The sequence below is a fragment of the Hemitrygon akajei genome, chromosome 1 (genome assembly GCF_048418815.1).
Source record: "Hemitrygon akajei chromosome 1, sHemAka1.3, whole genome shotgun sequence".
In the NCBI taxonomy this organism is placed as follows: Eukaryota; Metazoa; Chordata; class Chondrichthyes; order Myliobatiformes; family Dasyatidae; genus Hemitrygon; species Hemitrygon akajei.
Window position 1 is genome coordinate 25,978,417 of NC_133124.1, and position 16,394 is coordinate 25,994,810.

A 16,394-nucleotide genomic window follows, 5' to 3' on the forward strand; every position below is an offset into this window, starting at 1 on the left:
AGCATCCAAATTCCACACAGGCGGCACCTGTGGTCAGAGTTGAACCAGGTCCCTGGTGCTGTGAGATACTGTAGTGTCTTTATTATCTGCACCACCCTGCTCCTGCAACTCAATTATGCAAGTAAGACCCTGCCCCACACTCCTCCAAACTAAATCCTTTTTTTAATAACCTTTCTGAAAGGCATATTAGAAAAAGCTCCAGAGTGTTAGGACAACTGGAATGAACAAAGGCAGAAGCCGTTGAAGCAGACTATAGATTAACTAAAAAGTATGCAAATTAAAATTTTACTTATTTTCTTTGATTTTGGAAAAATTACACAAGTTCTCAGGATGTTTCCAAATTATCTTTGACTTTTATAGGAACTGCAGGCTGAAATTGAATTTATCCAACTGGAAATTAGGAAGAGAGACACTCAAATTGCAACATCAAAGTTTGAGAAGGAACTTTTACACAGAAATCTTTATTCAGCACAAGGTACCAGTTGGTTAATTTTATTTTTAAAGAATTCAAATGTGTGGTTTAAATATAATACATTATTCATGAGCATTTCATATACAAACGTTTGTAGTAAATAATGAGAGAGGTCAACCAGATTTCAAGCTCAGATGAAAATAGCCAAATTTCGTATTTCAGTTTATCCATCTTGGAAAGCCCCCATGTGCCTTTCTGCTTCTTAAATGAGTTAGGGTAATGGAAATAGCTGTCTAGAATTTGGTTCTGAATATGAATCATTCTGTGTAACAAAAAATTCTGGCGCGCTAATCAGTGGCAGGAGCAGGCCACATCAACAAGGTTTCTCGCAGGTCGGCAACACTTGTTTAAAAGTACAGAAGGGACAAGCAGGGCGGCCATTGTTGGGATTAGGCCAGTGGTGAGAGTAGGAGTGTCAGGTTTTGGCTAAAAGGAGGTTTCAGCTTGAAAAAGCTGGTTTTTTGGCTCTGGTTAAGCTTTTGTTAAGATTCCCTTTTTTTTCTCTCTTACTGTACCTAGTGTAGTAAATGGCTGGTGTATGTTCTTCATGCCGGATGTTGGAGACTATGTCTGTGAAGTGCATCCAGCTGCAGCTCCTTGAAGACACTGTTAGGGATCTGGAGCAGCAGCTGGATGACCTTTGGCTTGTACAGGAGAGTGAGGAGATATACGATCAGAGTTACAGGGAAGCATCACCCCTGAGTTGCAGCAGGTGAGTAGCTGGGTGACTGTTAGGAGAAATGGAAATGTGAATAGGCATTTGGCACAGAGTACCCCTGTGGCCATTCAAGTCAATAATAAGTATACCGCTTTGGATACTGTTGTGGGGAATGACCTCCCAGGCAAATGCCACGAAGACAGGGCTACTGGCACTGAGCATAGGTCCATGGTGCAAAAGGGAAAGAGGGAGAAGAGGGGAGAGATAGTGATAGGGAACTCAATAGTCAGGGGAACAGACAGGAGATTCTGTGCATGTGAACGGGACACCTGAATGGTAAGTTGCCTCCCTAGTGCCAGGGTCAGGGACTTCGCGGATCACATTCACAGCATTTTTGAGAGGGAGGGAGAGCAACCAGATGTCTTGGAAAATATTGGTACCAATGACCTTGGAAGGAAAAGCAAAGACGGGGTCAATCCATAGGGGGTCGGTATTGGAACCGCTTCTTTTTATGCTGTATATCAATGATTTAGATGATGGAATAGACAGCTTTGTTGCCAAGTTTGCAGATGATAAGAAAATTGGTGGAGAGTCAGGTAGTGTTGAGGAAACAGGTAGGCTGAGAAGGATTTAGATTAGGAGAATGGGCAAGAAAGTGGCAAATGGAATACAATGTTGGAAAATGTATGGTCATGCACTTTGGTAGAAGAAATGAATGTGTAGACTATTTCTAAATGGGGAGATGCAAAGGGACTTGGGAGTCCTTTTGCGGAAAACCCTAAAAGTTAACTTGCAGGTTGAATCGGTGGTGAGGAAGGCAAATACATTGTTAGCATTCATTTCAAGAGGTTGAGAATACAAGAGTAGGGATGTGATGCTGAGGCTTTATAAGGTACTGGTGAGGCCTCACCTTGAGTATTGTGAACAATTGTGGCTCCTCCTCCAAGAAAAGATGTGCCGGCATTGGAGAGAGTTCAGAGGAGTTTCACAGTGAAGATTCTGAGAATGAAAGGGTTATCATACATATAATGTTTGATGGCTCTGGATCTGTACCTGTTGGAAGGATGGGGTGGGGGGGGGGAATCTCATTGAAACTTTCAAATGTTGAAAGGCCTAGACAGAGTAGATGTGGGAAGGATGTTTCCCATGGTGGGGGAGTCTAGGACAAAAGGGCACAGCATCAGGATAGAGGGGCATCCATTTAAATCAGAGAAGCAAAGAAATTTCTTTAGCCAGAGAGTGGGATTTATTACCACAGGCAGCTGTGGAGGCCAGATTGTTGGATGTATTTAAGGCAGAGCTTGATAGTTCTTGAGTGGACATGGCATCAAAGGTTACAGAGAGAAGGGCAGGGAATGGGGCTCAGGAGGAGGGAAAAAAGAATCAGCCATGATTGAATGGTGGAGCAGACTCGAGGGGCCAAATGGCCTCATTCTCCTCCTATGTCTTATGGTTTAAAAATGGATTCTATATGTTAGTTGTACATTTGCCTTTAACTAGTTTGAGCCTGTGGCACATTTTTTTCAAATTTTGTGATTCAGCTTTTTTTAAATAATCAGAGGGAATAGTATTTTAGGTGTATTACCCTATTATTGACAGGTAACTCTCAGTTGAGTAAGTATGTCCCTGATTTGGAAGGCAGTGGAGGACAATTCTCTGGATGCTTTCAAGAAGGAGCTAGATAGGTATCTTATAGATAGGGGAATCAAGGGATATGGGGACAAGGCAGGAACCGGGTATTGATAGCAGCTGATCAGCCATGATCTCAGAATGGCGGTGCAGGCTCGAAGGGCCGAATGGTCTACTTCTGCAGCTATTGTCTATTGTCTGTTGTCTATTTGGCCCATTTCATTACAAGATTTAAAGCACATGACTGGTATAATTGTACTGACAGTATAGAAACAGCATAATTGGGCCAGTGAGTATTTTATGCTCCATATGATTTCCACCATTCCATCTTCTAACCATATTAAGATTTACCTCTGTTTCTCTCTTGATATCAACCAGTTCCCCTCCACCACCAATGTCTTCCCCCTGATGCCCTGAGCTTTGATTTTACCCACCAATCTCCTATGTGGGACCTTATCAAATGCCTTCTGAAAATCGAGGTACACTACATCCACTGGATCTCCCTTGTCTAACTTCCTGGTTACATCCTCGAAAAACTCCAATAGATTAGTCAAGCATGATTTACCCTTGGTAAATCCATGCTGGCTTGGCCCAATCTTATCACTGCTATCTAGATATGCCACTATTTCATCCTTAATAATGGACCCTAGCATCTTCCCCACCACCGATGTCAGGCTGACAGGTCGATAGTTCTCTGTTTTCTCCCTCCCTCCTTTCTTAAAAAGTGGGATAACATTAGCCATTCTCCAATCCTCAGGAACTGATCCTGAATCTAAGGAACATTGGAAAATGATTACCAATGCATCCGCAATTTCCAGGGCCACCTCCTTTAGTACCCTAGGATGCAGACCATCTGGACCTGGGGATTTGTCAGCCTTCAGTCCCATCAGTCTACTCATCACCGTTTCCTTCCTAATGTCAATCTGTTTCATTTCCTCTGTTACCCTATGTCCTTGGCCCATCCATACATCTGGGAGATTGCTTGTGTCTTCCTTAGTGAAAACAGATCTAAAGTACTCATTAAATTCTTCTGCCATTTCTCTGTTTCCCATAACAATTTCACCCAATTCATTCTTCAAGGGCCCAACATTGTTCTTAACTATCTTCTTTCTCTTCACATACCTAAAAAATGCTTTTGCTATCTTCCTTTATATTCCTGGCTAGCTTGCGTTCGTACCTCATTTTTTCTCCCCGTATTGCCTTTTTAGTTAAGTTCTGTTGTTCCTTAAAAACTTCCCAATCATCTCTCCTCCCACTCACCTTAGCTCTGTCATACTTCCTTTTTTTTAATGCTATGCAATCTCTGACTTCCTTTGTCAACCACTGTGGCCCCATTGACTGTACTCTTTTCCATAGATGCTGCCTGGCCTGCTGAGTTCCTCCAGCATTTTGGTGTGTGTTGCTTTGGACTTTTGTGAGTTCATCAAGCTTTCTCCTTAAAAGCTTGATGGTAATCATCTCACATGCTCCATGTGATACTGAATTTGATAATAGATAAAACTATTTGTTCTGAATAAGCTCAACAGCCACTGTTGATCTAGTTACCATAGAGAAATATCTGGGTGGGGAAGTCAAACAGAGAGGTGGGAACAGCAGCTTCCATCACATCCATTAGGTGGAGCTGAGAGAGGCTGTAGGATGCAGAAATCTGCCAATAAATGAAGCTGTCGCTGCAATGTCCCACAATCACTGAGCCACTCCTACACCCATATCTTGGCATCGAGCAGCTGTATCATTCACCCCAGCTCTCACAGCAGTGAAGCTCACTGAATTGTGTGCTGATGAGATCACTTTAGCCACTTTATTACTGTGGGAGCAGAGGGCTGAGATCTTATGTTCTCAGCACCAAAGTACTGTCATATATAATGTCATAAATTACTTCTTAACTACTGATTTACTGCTCACATTCCCATGAATACACCTTAAGCATAAAATAAGATAATAAGATACCTAGTCTATTTCTCGTTTCTAGCCTTGCCTTCTTTATGTCTCCCAATTAAATTCTACATTTTCTTTTAGGCCTCTTAGTTTAGCTCTTGATCTTACGTTTTTTTTTAAAGAGCCCCTACCTTACTCAATCTTTCCCCATATTTATAATCACTCAATTATAGTCTTTTTTTTCACTTTATCTAGTAGCTCAGAATCCCATTTATAATATGAATATGTGTTCATTGTACAACTCTTACAAAATTTATCTGCCCTTGTTTTAAAAATGAACCCCAGTATTTTATTTATGGCTTTTAAAACTTGCATCACTACTGTTATTGATTTAGCCAGCAGCAATCCAGGTCCCTCTGCTGTTTTAAAAGTATTCATGCTGTTAAATTTCATGGATTATGAGGCTGCTATATTTCTTTTTTGTATATTGGTGGCACATCTTCAGCCTTTCGTTGAAAAGATAAACAGGTGCTGAGTGGCTGCTATGCTAATGATACATGCCTGTTGAAGGATTTGAGTTTGGAACTAAGTGATTATTATAATTTAAACTTGCCTGGAGATACCGAAGCAGACAGCTGCAAGTTTAACACAGTGATGATTAGAAACAAATCCCTTGAACAGAGTATGGAGCATCTGCACAGCTGCTTCCACAAAATATGTTTCTGGACTCTTTGGTGACCAAAGTGAAGAAAATGGCAATTTTTTTTGACGAAACATTTGGAGGTTCAGAGGAAGATGGTGCCCAGGAAGAGTGTGGGTGGTGTGGAATGAGATGATTGCCTTCCTGCCTCCCATTTGTGCCCAAGTGAGGGATCTGAGTAAGAAAAAGATGCCTATCAGCAAATAGTCCCTTACTCTAGGTGACTGCCATGTACTATAGCATAGCATTCGCTCTCTTTAAAACCTCAAAGAGTTTCAATAAACAATATTGGTGTTCTAATGAGATCTTGACAAAGTTCCTCTGAAGGTCTATTATGGTGTCTCACTTGTCCTTTTCAAACTTTTTTCAGTGAACAAACATTGAATATTTAACATGGCTTTGTGTAGTTTTAAAAATAAATCCTCTGCAAGAACTTGACTTCAGCTGATCTGTATTAGAAAGTCATTGATTGAAGAGCTAATGGCAAAAGGCTTGTGGTCTCTTTATGTGCACAAGCATTATTTAATCGCCAATCACAATTTCAGCAGATTTTTACCTCTTGTCAGGGACCCATCAGGAAAGTGGAATTTTGACCTGCATTTGGGCTAAATGCAGGCATCGTGCCTTAACCATGAAGACAAAAAGTGCAAGATGACAGGGGAAATAAAACAGGGAATGAAGCTAACAAAATGCTAGGAAAAATTCAATGAGTCTGATGATCGTTTTCTTAATCATAGTGATTGATGAATTTGGAACAAAGTAAGGATTCTGCTGAGAGAAATTTTGTGATGGTATGCCATATTTTTAGCACAAACAATGTTATCTTCAGACAAGAATTAACAAAACAAAACACTGAAGTTGCCAGATTCCAAAACAAGAAACTGTTAGTCAGAAGTCCCTGAAAGGTGAAATGGGTGGCTGTAACTCATTTTATTTATTTATTTTAGTGATACGGTATGGAGTAGGCCTTCTCAGCCCTTTGAGCCACATCACCATTCACCATTATTTAGTAATATGTCAAATGTGTCAAAGGCAACCCAGTTTATTTTTCAAAGGAATGGCTTACATAGAACATGGAACATAGAATAGAACAGTGCATTACAGGCCCTTCGGCCCACAATGTTGTGCCAACCCTCAAACCCTGCCTCCCATATAACCCCCCACCTTAAATTCCTCCATATACCTGTCTAGTAGTCTCTTAAACTTCACTAGTGTATCTGCCTCCACCACTGACTCAGGCAGTGCATTCCACGCACCAACCACTCTCTGAGTAAAAAACCTTCCTGTAATGTCCCCCTTGAACTTCCCTCCCATTACCTTAGAGCAATGTCCTCTTGTACTGAGCAGTGTTGCCCTGGGGAAGAGGCACTGGCTATCCACTCTATCTATTCCTCTTAATATCTTGTGCACCTCTATCATGTGGGAATTGAGAGAAGAGATCGCAGGAGCATTAGCTATAATCTTTGAATCCTCTTTGGCTGCAGGGGAAGTGCCAGAGGACTAGAGAATGACAAATGTAGTTCCCTTGTTTAAAAAAGGTAATAGGGAGAAACCTGGGAACTATGGACCGTTGAGTCTTACGTCGGTGGTCTGCAAACTACTGGAAAGGATTCTTAAGGATAGGATCTACGAGCATTTGGAGAAGTACAGTCTACTCATGGATAGTCAACATGGCTTTGTGAAGGGAAGGTCGTGCCTCACGAGCCTAATTGAGTTTTTTGAAGAGGTAACAAAAGAAATTGATGAGGGTAGGGCAGTGGATATGGTCTACATGGACTTTAGCAAAGCATTTGACAAGGTCCCTCATGAGACACTCATCCAGAAAGTCATGAGGCATGGGATAAGTGGAACCTTGGCTGTTTGGATAAAAAATTGGCTTAAAGGAAGAAGGCAGAGGGTAGTTGTGGAAGGAAAGTATTCTGCCTGGAGGTCGGTGACTAGTGGAGTGCCGCAGGGACCTGTCCTGGGACCCCTGCTATTTGTGATTTTTATAAATGACCTGGATGTAGAGGTGGAAGGATGGGTGAGTAAGTTTGTGGATGACACGAAGATTGGAGGAGTTGTGGATGGAGCTGTAGGTGGTCGAAGGTTACAAGAGGATATAGACAGACTGCAGAGTTGGGCAGAAAAATGGCAGATGGAGTTCAATCCAGACAAGTGTGAGGTGATGCATTTTGGAAGGACAAACCAGAAGACTGAGTACAGGATTAATGGTCAGTTACTTAAGAGTGTGAGTGAACAAAGGGACCTTGGGGTTCAAATCCATACATCCCTCAAGGTCGCTGCACAGGTTGATAGGGTAGTTAAGAAGGCCTATGGGTTGCTAGGCTTCATTAACGGGGGATTGAGTTCAAGAGTAGAGAGGTCATGTTGCAACTCTACAAATCTCTGGTGAGACCACACTTAGAGTATTGTGTTCAATTCTGGTCACCTCATTATAGGAAGGATGTAGAATCTATGGAGAGGGTGCAGAGGAGATTTACCAGGATGTTGCCTGGTTTGGAGAACAATTCATATGAAGCAAGGTTAGCAGAGCTGGGACTTTTCTCTTAAGAGCATAGAAGAATGAGAGGGGACTTGATAGAGGTCTACAAGATTATGAGAGGCATAGATAGGGTGGATAGTCAGTACCTGTTTCCCTGGGCACCAATAGCAAACACTAGAGGGCATAGGTACAAAATTAAGGGAGGGAAGTTTAGGGGAGACATCAGGGGTAAGTATTTTACACCGAGGGTTGTGAGTGCCTGGAATGACTTGCCAGGGATGGTGGTGGAGGCTAAAACATTAGGGGTATTTAACAGCCTCTTAGACAGGCACATGGATGAAAGAAAAATGGAGGGTTATGGGGTAGTGTGGGTTTAGTACTTTTTTTTAAGGATTATATGGGTCGGCACAACATGGAGGGCTGAAGGGCCTGTACTGTGTTGTAGTGTTCTATGGTTCTATCGTTCTATGTCTCCTCTCATCCTCCTTCTCTCCAAAGAGTAAAGCCCTAGCTCCCTTAATCTCTGATCATAATCCATACTCTCTAAACCAGGCAGCATCCTGGTAAATCTCCTCTGTACCCTTTCCAATGCTTCCACATCCTTCCTATAGTGAGGTGACCAGAACTGGACACAATACTCCAAGTGTGGCCTAACTAGAGTTTTGTAGAGCTGCATCATTACATTGCGACTCTTAAACTCTATCCCTCGACTTATGAAAGCTAACACCCCATAAGCTTTCTTAACTACCCTATCTACCTGTGAGGCAACTTTCAAGGATCTGTGGACATGTACCCTCAGATCCCTCTGCTCCTCCACACTACCAAGTATCCTGCCATTTACTTTGTACTCTGCCTTGGAGTTTGTCCTTCCAAAGTGTACCACCTCACACTTCTCCAGGTTGAACTCCATCTGCCACTTCTCAGCCCACTTCTGCATCCTATCAATGTCTCTCTGCAATCTTCGACAATCCTCTACACTATCTACAACACCACCAACCTTTGTGTCAACTGCAAATTTGCCAACCCACCCTTTTACCCCCACATCCAGGTCGCTAATAAAAATCACAAAAAGTAGAGGTCCCAGAACTGATTCTTACGGGACACCACTAGTCACAGCCCTCCAATCTGAATGTACTCCCTCCACCACAACCCTCTGCCTTCTGCAGGCAAGCCAATTCTGAATTCACCTGGCCAAACCTCCTTGGATCCCGTGCCTTCTGACTTTCTGAATAAGCCTACCGTGTGGAACCTTGTCAAATGCCTTACTAAAATCCATGTAGATCACAACCACTGCACTACCCTCATCTATATGCCTGGTCACCTCCTCAAAGTACTCTATCAGGCTTGTTACACATGATCTGCCTTTCACAAAGCCATGCTGACTGTCCCTGATCAGACCACGATTCTCTAAATGCCCATAGATCCTATCTCTAAGAATCTTTTCCAACAGCTTTCCCACCACAGACATAAGGCCCACTGGTCTATAATTACCTGGACTATCCCTATTACCTTTTTTGAACAAGGGGACAACATCACCTCCCTCCAATCCTCCAGTACCATTCCCGTGGACAACGAGGATATAAAAATCCTAGCCAGAGGCTCAGCAATCTCTTCCCTCGCGTTGTGGAGCAGCCTGGGGAATATTCCGTCAGGCCCCGGGGATTTATCTGTCCTAATGTATTTTAACAACTCCAACACCTCTTCTCCCTTAATATCAACATGCTCCAGAACATCAACCTCACTCATATTGTCCTCACCATCATCAAGTTCCCTCTCATTAGTGAATACCGAAGAGAAGTATTCATTGAGGACCTCGCTCACTTCCACAGCTTCCAGGCACATCTTCCCACCTTTATCTCTAATTGGTCCTACCTTCACTCCTGTCATCCTTTTGTTCTTCACATAATTAAAGAATCCCTGGGGGTTTTCCTTTACCCTACCCACCAAGGCCTTCTCATGCCCCCTTCTTGCTCTTCTCAGCCCCTTCTTAAGCTCCTTTCTTGCTACCCTATATTCCTCAATAGACCCATCTGATCCTTGCTTCCTAAACCTCATGTATGCTGCCTTCTTCCACCTGACTAGGTTTTCCACCTCACTTGTCACCCATGGTTCCTTCACCCTACCATTCTTTATCTTCCTCACCGGGACAAATTTATCTCTAACATCCTTCAAGTGATCCTTAAACATTGACCACATGTCCATAGTACATTTCCCTGCAAAAACATCATCCCAATTCACACCAGCAAGTTCTAGCCTTATAGCCTCATAATTTGCCCTTCTGAATTAAAAATTTTCCTGTCCTCTCTGATTCTGTCCTTTTCCATGATAATGCTAAAGGCCAGGCAGTGGTGGTCCCTGTCCCCCAGATGCTCACCCACTGAGAGATCTGTGACCTGACCCAGTTCGTTACCTAATACTAGATCTAGTATGGCATTCTCCCTTGTCGGCCTGGCTTAGGTGACTCAGTAGAGCATCAAAGGTTCTTTCAGAGCTATTTAATTCTGCAGCTGATTTCTGAAAACTAATAAACTTGGCGTGCAATTCCAAATGTTTATTGGGATATTGCAGTGAATGGATTGATACTGTGAACAGCAATAAAAGTTATTCCTGGATTAGTGACACTGTAAGTGCTTGAATTTGGTGCTTCCAAGTTTATATATAAAAAGCAATATTTGAATCTTATTTTTTATTGGTATTATTAAATGAAGAGAAATGCTGATGCTTGTATCTGAACCTTTTTGAAAATTAGACTGAAGTAGTTCTCTCAAAACTTTTGCTTAAAAAAGCTTGCCTACACTATTGACTCGAATACTGAAAATTTTCTGTTATAGCAACAGGAGTATAAGAACTGCAAGAGAACACTTAAGAAAGAAATCAGGAGACAAGTGTGACATGTTGCACTTTGTGAGGACAAACTATGGTAGGTCTTACAAGGTGAGTGTAGGGCACCGAGGAGTGTGGTAGAAAAGAGGGATATGGGAATAGAAATACATAATTCTTTGAAAATGGCACCATGAGTAGATAGGGTTGTAAAGAAAGCTTTTGGCATATTGGCTTCATAAATCAAAGTATTGAGTACAGGAGTTGGGATGTTATTGTTGAAGTTGTATATGACATTGACAAGGCCTAATTTGGAGTATTGTGAAAGTTTACAAGGATGGTGCCAGGACTTGAGTTATAGGGAAAGGTTGACTGGTTAGGACTTCATACACTGGAGTGTAGAAGAATGAAGGGAAGAATTGAGAAGCATACAAAATTATGAGGGGTACAGATAGGGTAAATGCAAGCAGGCTTTTTCCACAAAGGTTATGTGAGACTAGAACTAGTGGTCAGGGTTAAGGGTGAAAGGTGAAATATTTAAAGGGGTCAGTCAGAGAGTGGTGAGAGTGTAGAACAAATGCTAGTTGGACTAACTGGTGGATGTGGGTTCAATTCCAACAATGAAGTGAAATTTGGATAGGTACGAGGATGGAGGCGTATGGAGGGATATGGTCCAAGGGCAGGTCAACAGGACTAAGCAGATTAATGGTTCAGCATGGACTAGGTGGGCCAAAAGGCTTGTTTCTGTGCTGTAGTGTTTTATGACTCAGTTAAAGCACTACAATTTATTTTAACATTTTAAGATTAATGGCAGCTGTAAATAATATAACTTGCATACCATAGATTGTCACAAACCACCTTAACATTAGAAATCTACAATGAGTTGTTAAGGGCCTTATTTTCTCCATAAATGTCAGTTATTACATTAGCTCTCAACCGGTAGATTTGTCATTTAAACTTTGCCTTTCCATCTATAGAAAGGAGAAGTGACAGGCTGCCTTTCTGCAATATGTATTTAAGCTGTTTTTGTGTTATAAAGTAAAACTTCTTTTGCTCAGAAACAATCAGATTGAGGAAAAGATTGGCAGTATTTTCACACCTAAAGTCTTTCACCCTTCATCCCAAGCAAAGATTTTTAGTAATCGCTTGCTATTGAAATGCATTAAGACTAAAAATATAACTGATATAGAGTCTAGTTCCAGAGAGAAGAGATTGTTGATAGAGGAAATGGTCCAAATGAAGAAACAAAAGCAAATTGCTAATCAGGACATTGCTTATAAGGAGTCCGAACTGGTGAAAATCAAACAGGAACTGGAAAGGACAAATGCTGCGGCAAAAGATGGAAAACATCAAGTCTGGTTGCTAGAGAAACAGGTTTGTTTGACAGAGTTATGGTATTTTTCACTTTGTAAAAATCTTACATTTTAAGTGTATTTGTATATTCCATAAAAGTCTGCATTTTTCCAAGGTTAAAAACATTGGAAAATGGATTTAACCCTGGAGAAATGCAAACCTGACAAACCCAACATTACTATCTTACTTTGGGTCACAGGTCATTGAAATATGATAACTGTCTAGCATAAATTATTTAAATTTGCATATTTACCTAATCTGGTTTTTTATTTAATATAGTCACTGGACTCCAACTGTATAAAACTTCTGTGAAATACTAAGGCAAATGAAATGATATGCTTTAATTACTAAGCAATGTGTGTTCGTAGGATTTTCATGATAATTTTGATTCCTATTTCAAAATGTTAGAAGAGAATGACTTCCATTTACTCTATTTTTATGTTAGTAATGTCTCTCTTGATCATATACTGTACAGTACTAATCAAATATGAGAATCAACTGCTGGTCTCACTTTGCAATCTAAAGCTCCAGTTATGTAACTATTAAAGTAATGGCTTTTAAAATAGGCTGAGCTTCCGATTAAAGTCTTGGCTAAGTTTGTGGCTATTCCAGAGAGCCATTATATTTCAGAGAGGTGCTGAGCTAAAAGAAGATGCATCTCGCCAAGTAATAAGTAGGAAATGTTAAGTTTCTTGCTGGCCTGCTGAGGCCATGCCAGTATTCTTGAGATAACACTGCTATTTATTGTGAATCTCTTTTTGCTATAGCCTCTAAATAGAGTTACAGAGTTGTCCAGCATGGAGAATGGCCCGTTGGCCCTCTCTTGTCTATGCCAACCAAGATGTATATTCAAGCTAATTCCATTTCCAAGAACTTGTTCCATATCACTAGAGCTCTTGTCATCCATATATATACCTGTCCACATACTCAAATGTATCTAATGTAACTTCCTTAACCATTTTCTCTTACAGCTGTTTCCATATACCTATCACCTGCTGGTCGATATAAAAGAGTTGCCCCTCAAGTTCTTATTAGACATTTCACTTTCAACTTTAAAACTATGTTCTCTTGTTTTGATTTTTTTCAACCCTAGGAAAAAGACCACTTGCGCTTTCTATGCCTCTCATGTTTTTAAATATTCTGACATCACTCCTTAGTCCCTTATGCTACAAGGAGTAAAGGCCCAGCCTGCCAAGCCTCCACCTCTAACTCAATCCCTTGAGACCTGCCAACAATCTAGTAAATATTTTTTGCTCCCTTTCTGGTGTAATTACATCCTTCTTATAACAAGGTGATCAAAACAGAACACAATATTTCAAGTGTGGCCTCACCAACTCCTTTTTTACAATCGCAACATGACCTCCAAGTATATGTAATGCTGTGACTGATGAAAACCAGTATGCCAAATGATTTCTTCACCACCCTGTTACTTTAAAGGAAATATGCACCTATATTCCAAGATTCCTCTGTTCTGCAACATTACCCAGGGTCCTTCCGTTCAGTGTAAGAATCCTACGTTGATTTGTCCTTGCCCGAATTAAATTCCATTTGCCATTCCTTAGCAGACCAGTTCTGTCCCTTTCTATAATTACTTTAAAAACTAACTGAACTATGGTCATTGGTCCTAAAATGTTCCCCCACTGAGGCCTCAGTCATTTTCCCTTCCTTATTTCACAGGAGTATATCAAGCTTTGTCTCTCCGGTACACTGCCTGATTAAACTTTACTGATCAAATTTTCTGAATAAACTCTGCCCCTTCTAAACCTTTAACATGATGGCAATCCTAGTCATTGTTAAGAAAGTTAAAATTATCTACAATGACAACCCTATTATTCGTACAATTTTCCCTAATCGCCCTGCACATTTGTTCCTCTAATTTCCGGGGACTATTGTACAATCCCAATAAGGAGATCCTCCCCTTCTTATTTCTCAGTTTCACTCATAATGCCTCACCAGATGATCTTTTTAACTATTGCCGTGATATTCCACTTAATCAAGTTGGCATATTGGTTTTGATAACAAATTTGAAAAACTTTCAATGCAAAACAAAATTTTCAGTACAGTAGATTTGTGCAAAACCACGCTAAGTTAAATAACTCAACGTAATAATTAGTGAAGTAAATACAATCATTTGTTCTCTACTGTTACTTATATAATCCACATACAAACAACAAAGAATAGTCTTCAAAATTTATATTTGTTTATTTTCATCAGATGTGTAAAATTACATAGATTTTATGCAGTACAGTATTGGACTGACTGCGCAAGCTAACCAGTTTACTTTGACCTTTTTACTCCTTAAGAGTCACCTTCTGTTTTCTTCATCTAAATCTGTCAGCAGAAACCCCCTTCTCTTTCATGCCTTCTTCAGGCATTCCTTTAAGTGTATCTGCATGAGCCGCTCCCTGTGGTAATAAGTTCTACATTCTCACCATTCTTTCATGAAGAGTTTTTTTGTGAATTCTCTATCGCATTTTTTGCTGTCTATCTTATACTAATGGTCTTACAGTATGTTCTTTCCTACATGGCAACATTTTTCTGTTATCCATTCTTTCAAAGCCTTTCATTATTTTCAAGACTTCTCTAAGGGCTTGGCTGTCTTGTCTCAGAGGGAAAGAGAGCTGGTCTTTCCTGGTGTTTGAACACTTGCACGTTTGACATCGTCCTTGTAAATCATCTCCAGGGCAGCTGTATCCTTTTGATAACCAGGCCCTATTGTGAACTAAGCAATGTCTGATACCTTCCTTTTCAATTAAATCCTTCCTTAAAAACAAAACTCTTGTGTCTGGTTTGGTTTTTTTTGCTTTACTAACTTGTACTTCAACATTTAGTGATTATATTTGTAGTCTGATCCTATTATTACTCTACCTCTCTGGAGAGACTCTAAAGAATAAATGCTCCAAATACACTACCATACATTTATCTGTATTAAATCTCATCTGCCAAATACTTGCCACTTTGCAAATTATTGATGTCCTCTGTAACTTGCAGCAGTCTTCCTCAATAACATTTGCATATTTCTGTTACATTTTCTGTGTCTAAGATGACTATTCTCTTGGAGTGTCCTGTTCCCCTTGAATATATCCTAATTCTAGTGATCATCTTGGCATTATATCATATTCTAATAAATTATTGAGTTAATTACTCAGCTTTCTCTTTCCATAATTCTTAAAATATTTAGATCAGAGCACTTATCCTCTTTTGAATTTTTGTTCAATGTGTTCCCTCTTTAAATTTCTCTGCACTAATGCACCATTCTGTCTGTTTGCTTTTTCTCCTTGAGGCAAAAATTTCTGCTAATCCCTTTATGGTCCTATTCAGCTCTTGTATTTATAAAATGGTTTATTGTCTTAGATTCAAGGAATGATATAGCTCAGAAACATGTTCTTTGCCCCACCAAGATCCTGCTGATTATCAAGTACACTAATAAAATTTAAATTTACATACATTCCAATCAACTCCTACCACTCACCTGTACATTAAGAGCAGCTTACAACAGCCAGTTAACTTACAAACCCACAGATGTTTTGAATGTATGAGGAAACAGGGGCACCCAGAGGAAACCCAGGAGATCATAAGGATAACATACAAACTCCACACAGACAGGATCGAACCTGGGTTGTTGGAGCTCTGAGACAATAGTGCTCTTAGCCCTGTCACTCTCCCAAACCTGCCTCTTTATTTTAATTTCTCTGGATTTCCAACATCTGCAGAAACTTTTTTGTTTATGAGTTACATTTCAGGTCTCTTTTAAATCCCTTACCTATAAGATTGTAAGACATAGGAACAGAATTAGGCCATTCAGCCTATCGAGTCTGCTCCACCATTCCATTATGGCTGATCCTGGATCCCACTCAATCCCATACATCTGCTTTATTGCCATATCCTTTGATGCCCTGACCAATCAGGAAACTATCAACTTCCACCTTAAATATACCCACGGACTTAGCCTCCACCTCTGTCTGTGGCAGTACATTCCACAGATTCACTACTCTCTGGCTAAAAAAAAAAATTCTCCTTACCTCTGTTCTAAGGAGTCACCCTTCAATTTTGAGGCTGTGCCCTCTAGTTCTGGATACCCCCACCATAGGAAACATCCTCTCCACATCCACCTTAATTAGCCTTTCAACATTTGGTAAGTTTTAATGAGATCGCCCTGCATTCTTCTAAGTTCCAGTGAGTACAGGCTCAAAGCTGCCAAATGCTCCACATATGTTAACCCCTTCATTCCCAGAATAATCCCTGTGAACCTCCTCCTCAACTCTCTCCAATGACAACACATCCTTTCTGAGATATGGGACCCATAACTGTTGACAGTACTCCACAAGTGTGGCCTGACTAGTGTCTTATAAACCCTCAGCATTATCTCTTAGCTTTTATATTCTATTTCCTTTGAAAT

At 40.5% G+C, this 16,394-nt stretch overlaps 1 protein-coding gene across 2 annotated transcripts in view; it reads left to right on the plus strand.

Annotated features, from left to right (window-relative positions):
- LOC140724980 (uncharacterized) overlaps positions 1-16,394 on the plus strand; it is a 71,747-nt gene that overhangs the window by 22,436 nt on the left and 32,917 nt on the right. For both annotated transcript variants that reach the window (XM_073039865.1, XM_073039874.1), the window contains exons 5-6: positions 361-475; positions 11,832-12,016. In XM_073039865.1, the coding sequence (XP_072895966.1) occupies positions 361-475; positions 11,832-12,016 (300 nt within the window). The remainder of the gene's footprint in view (positions 1-360; positions 476-11,831; positions 12,017-16,394) is intronic.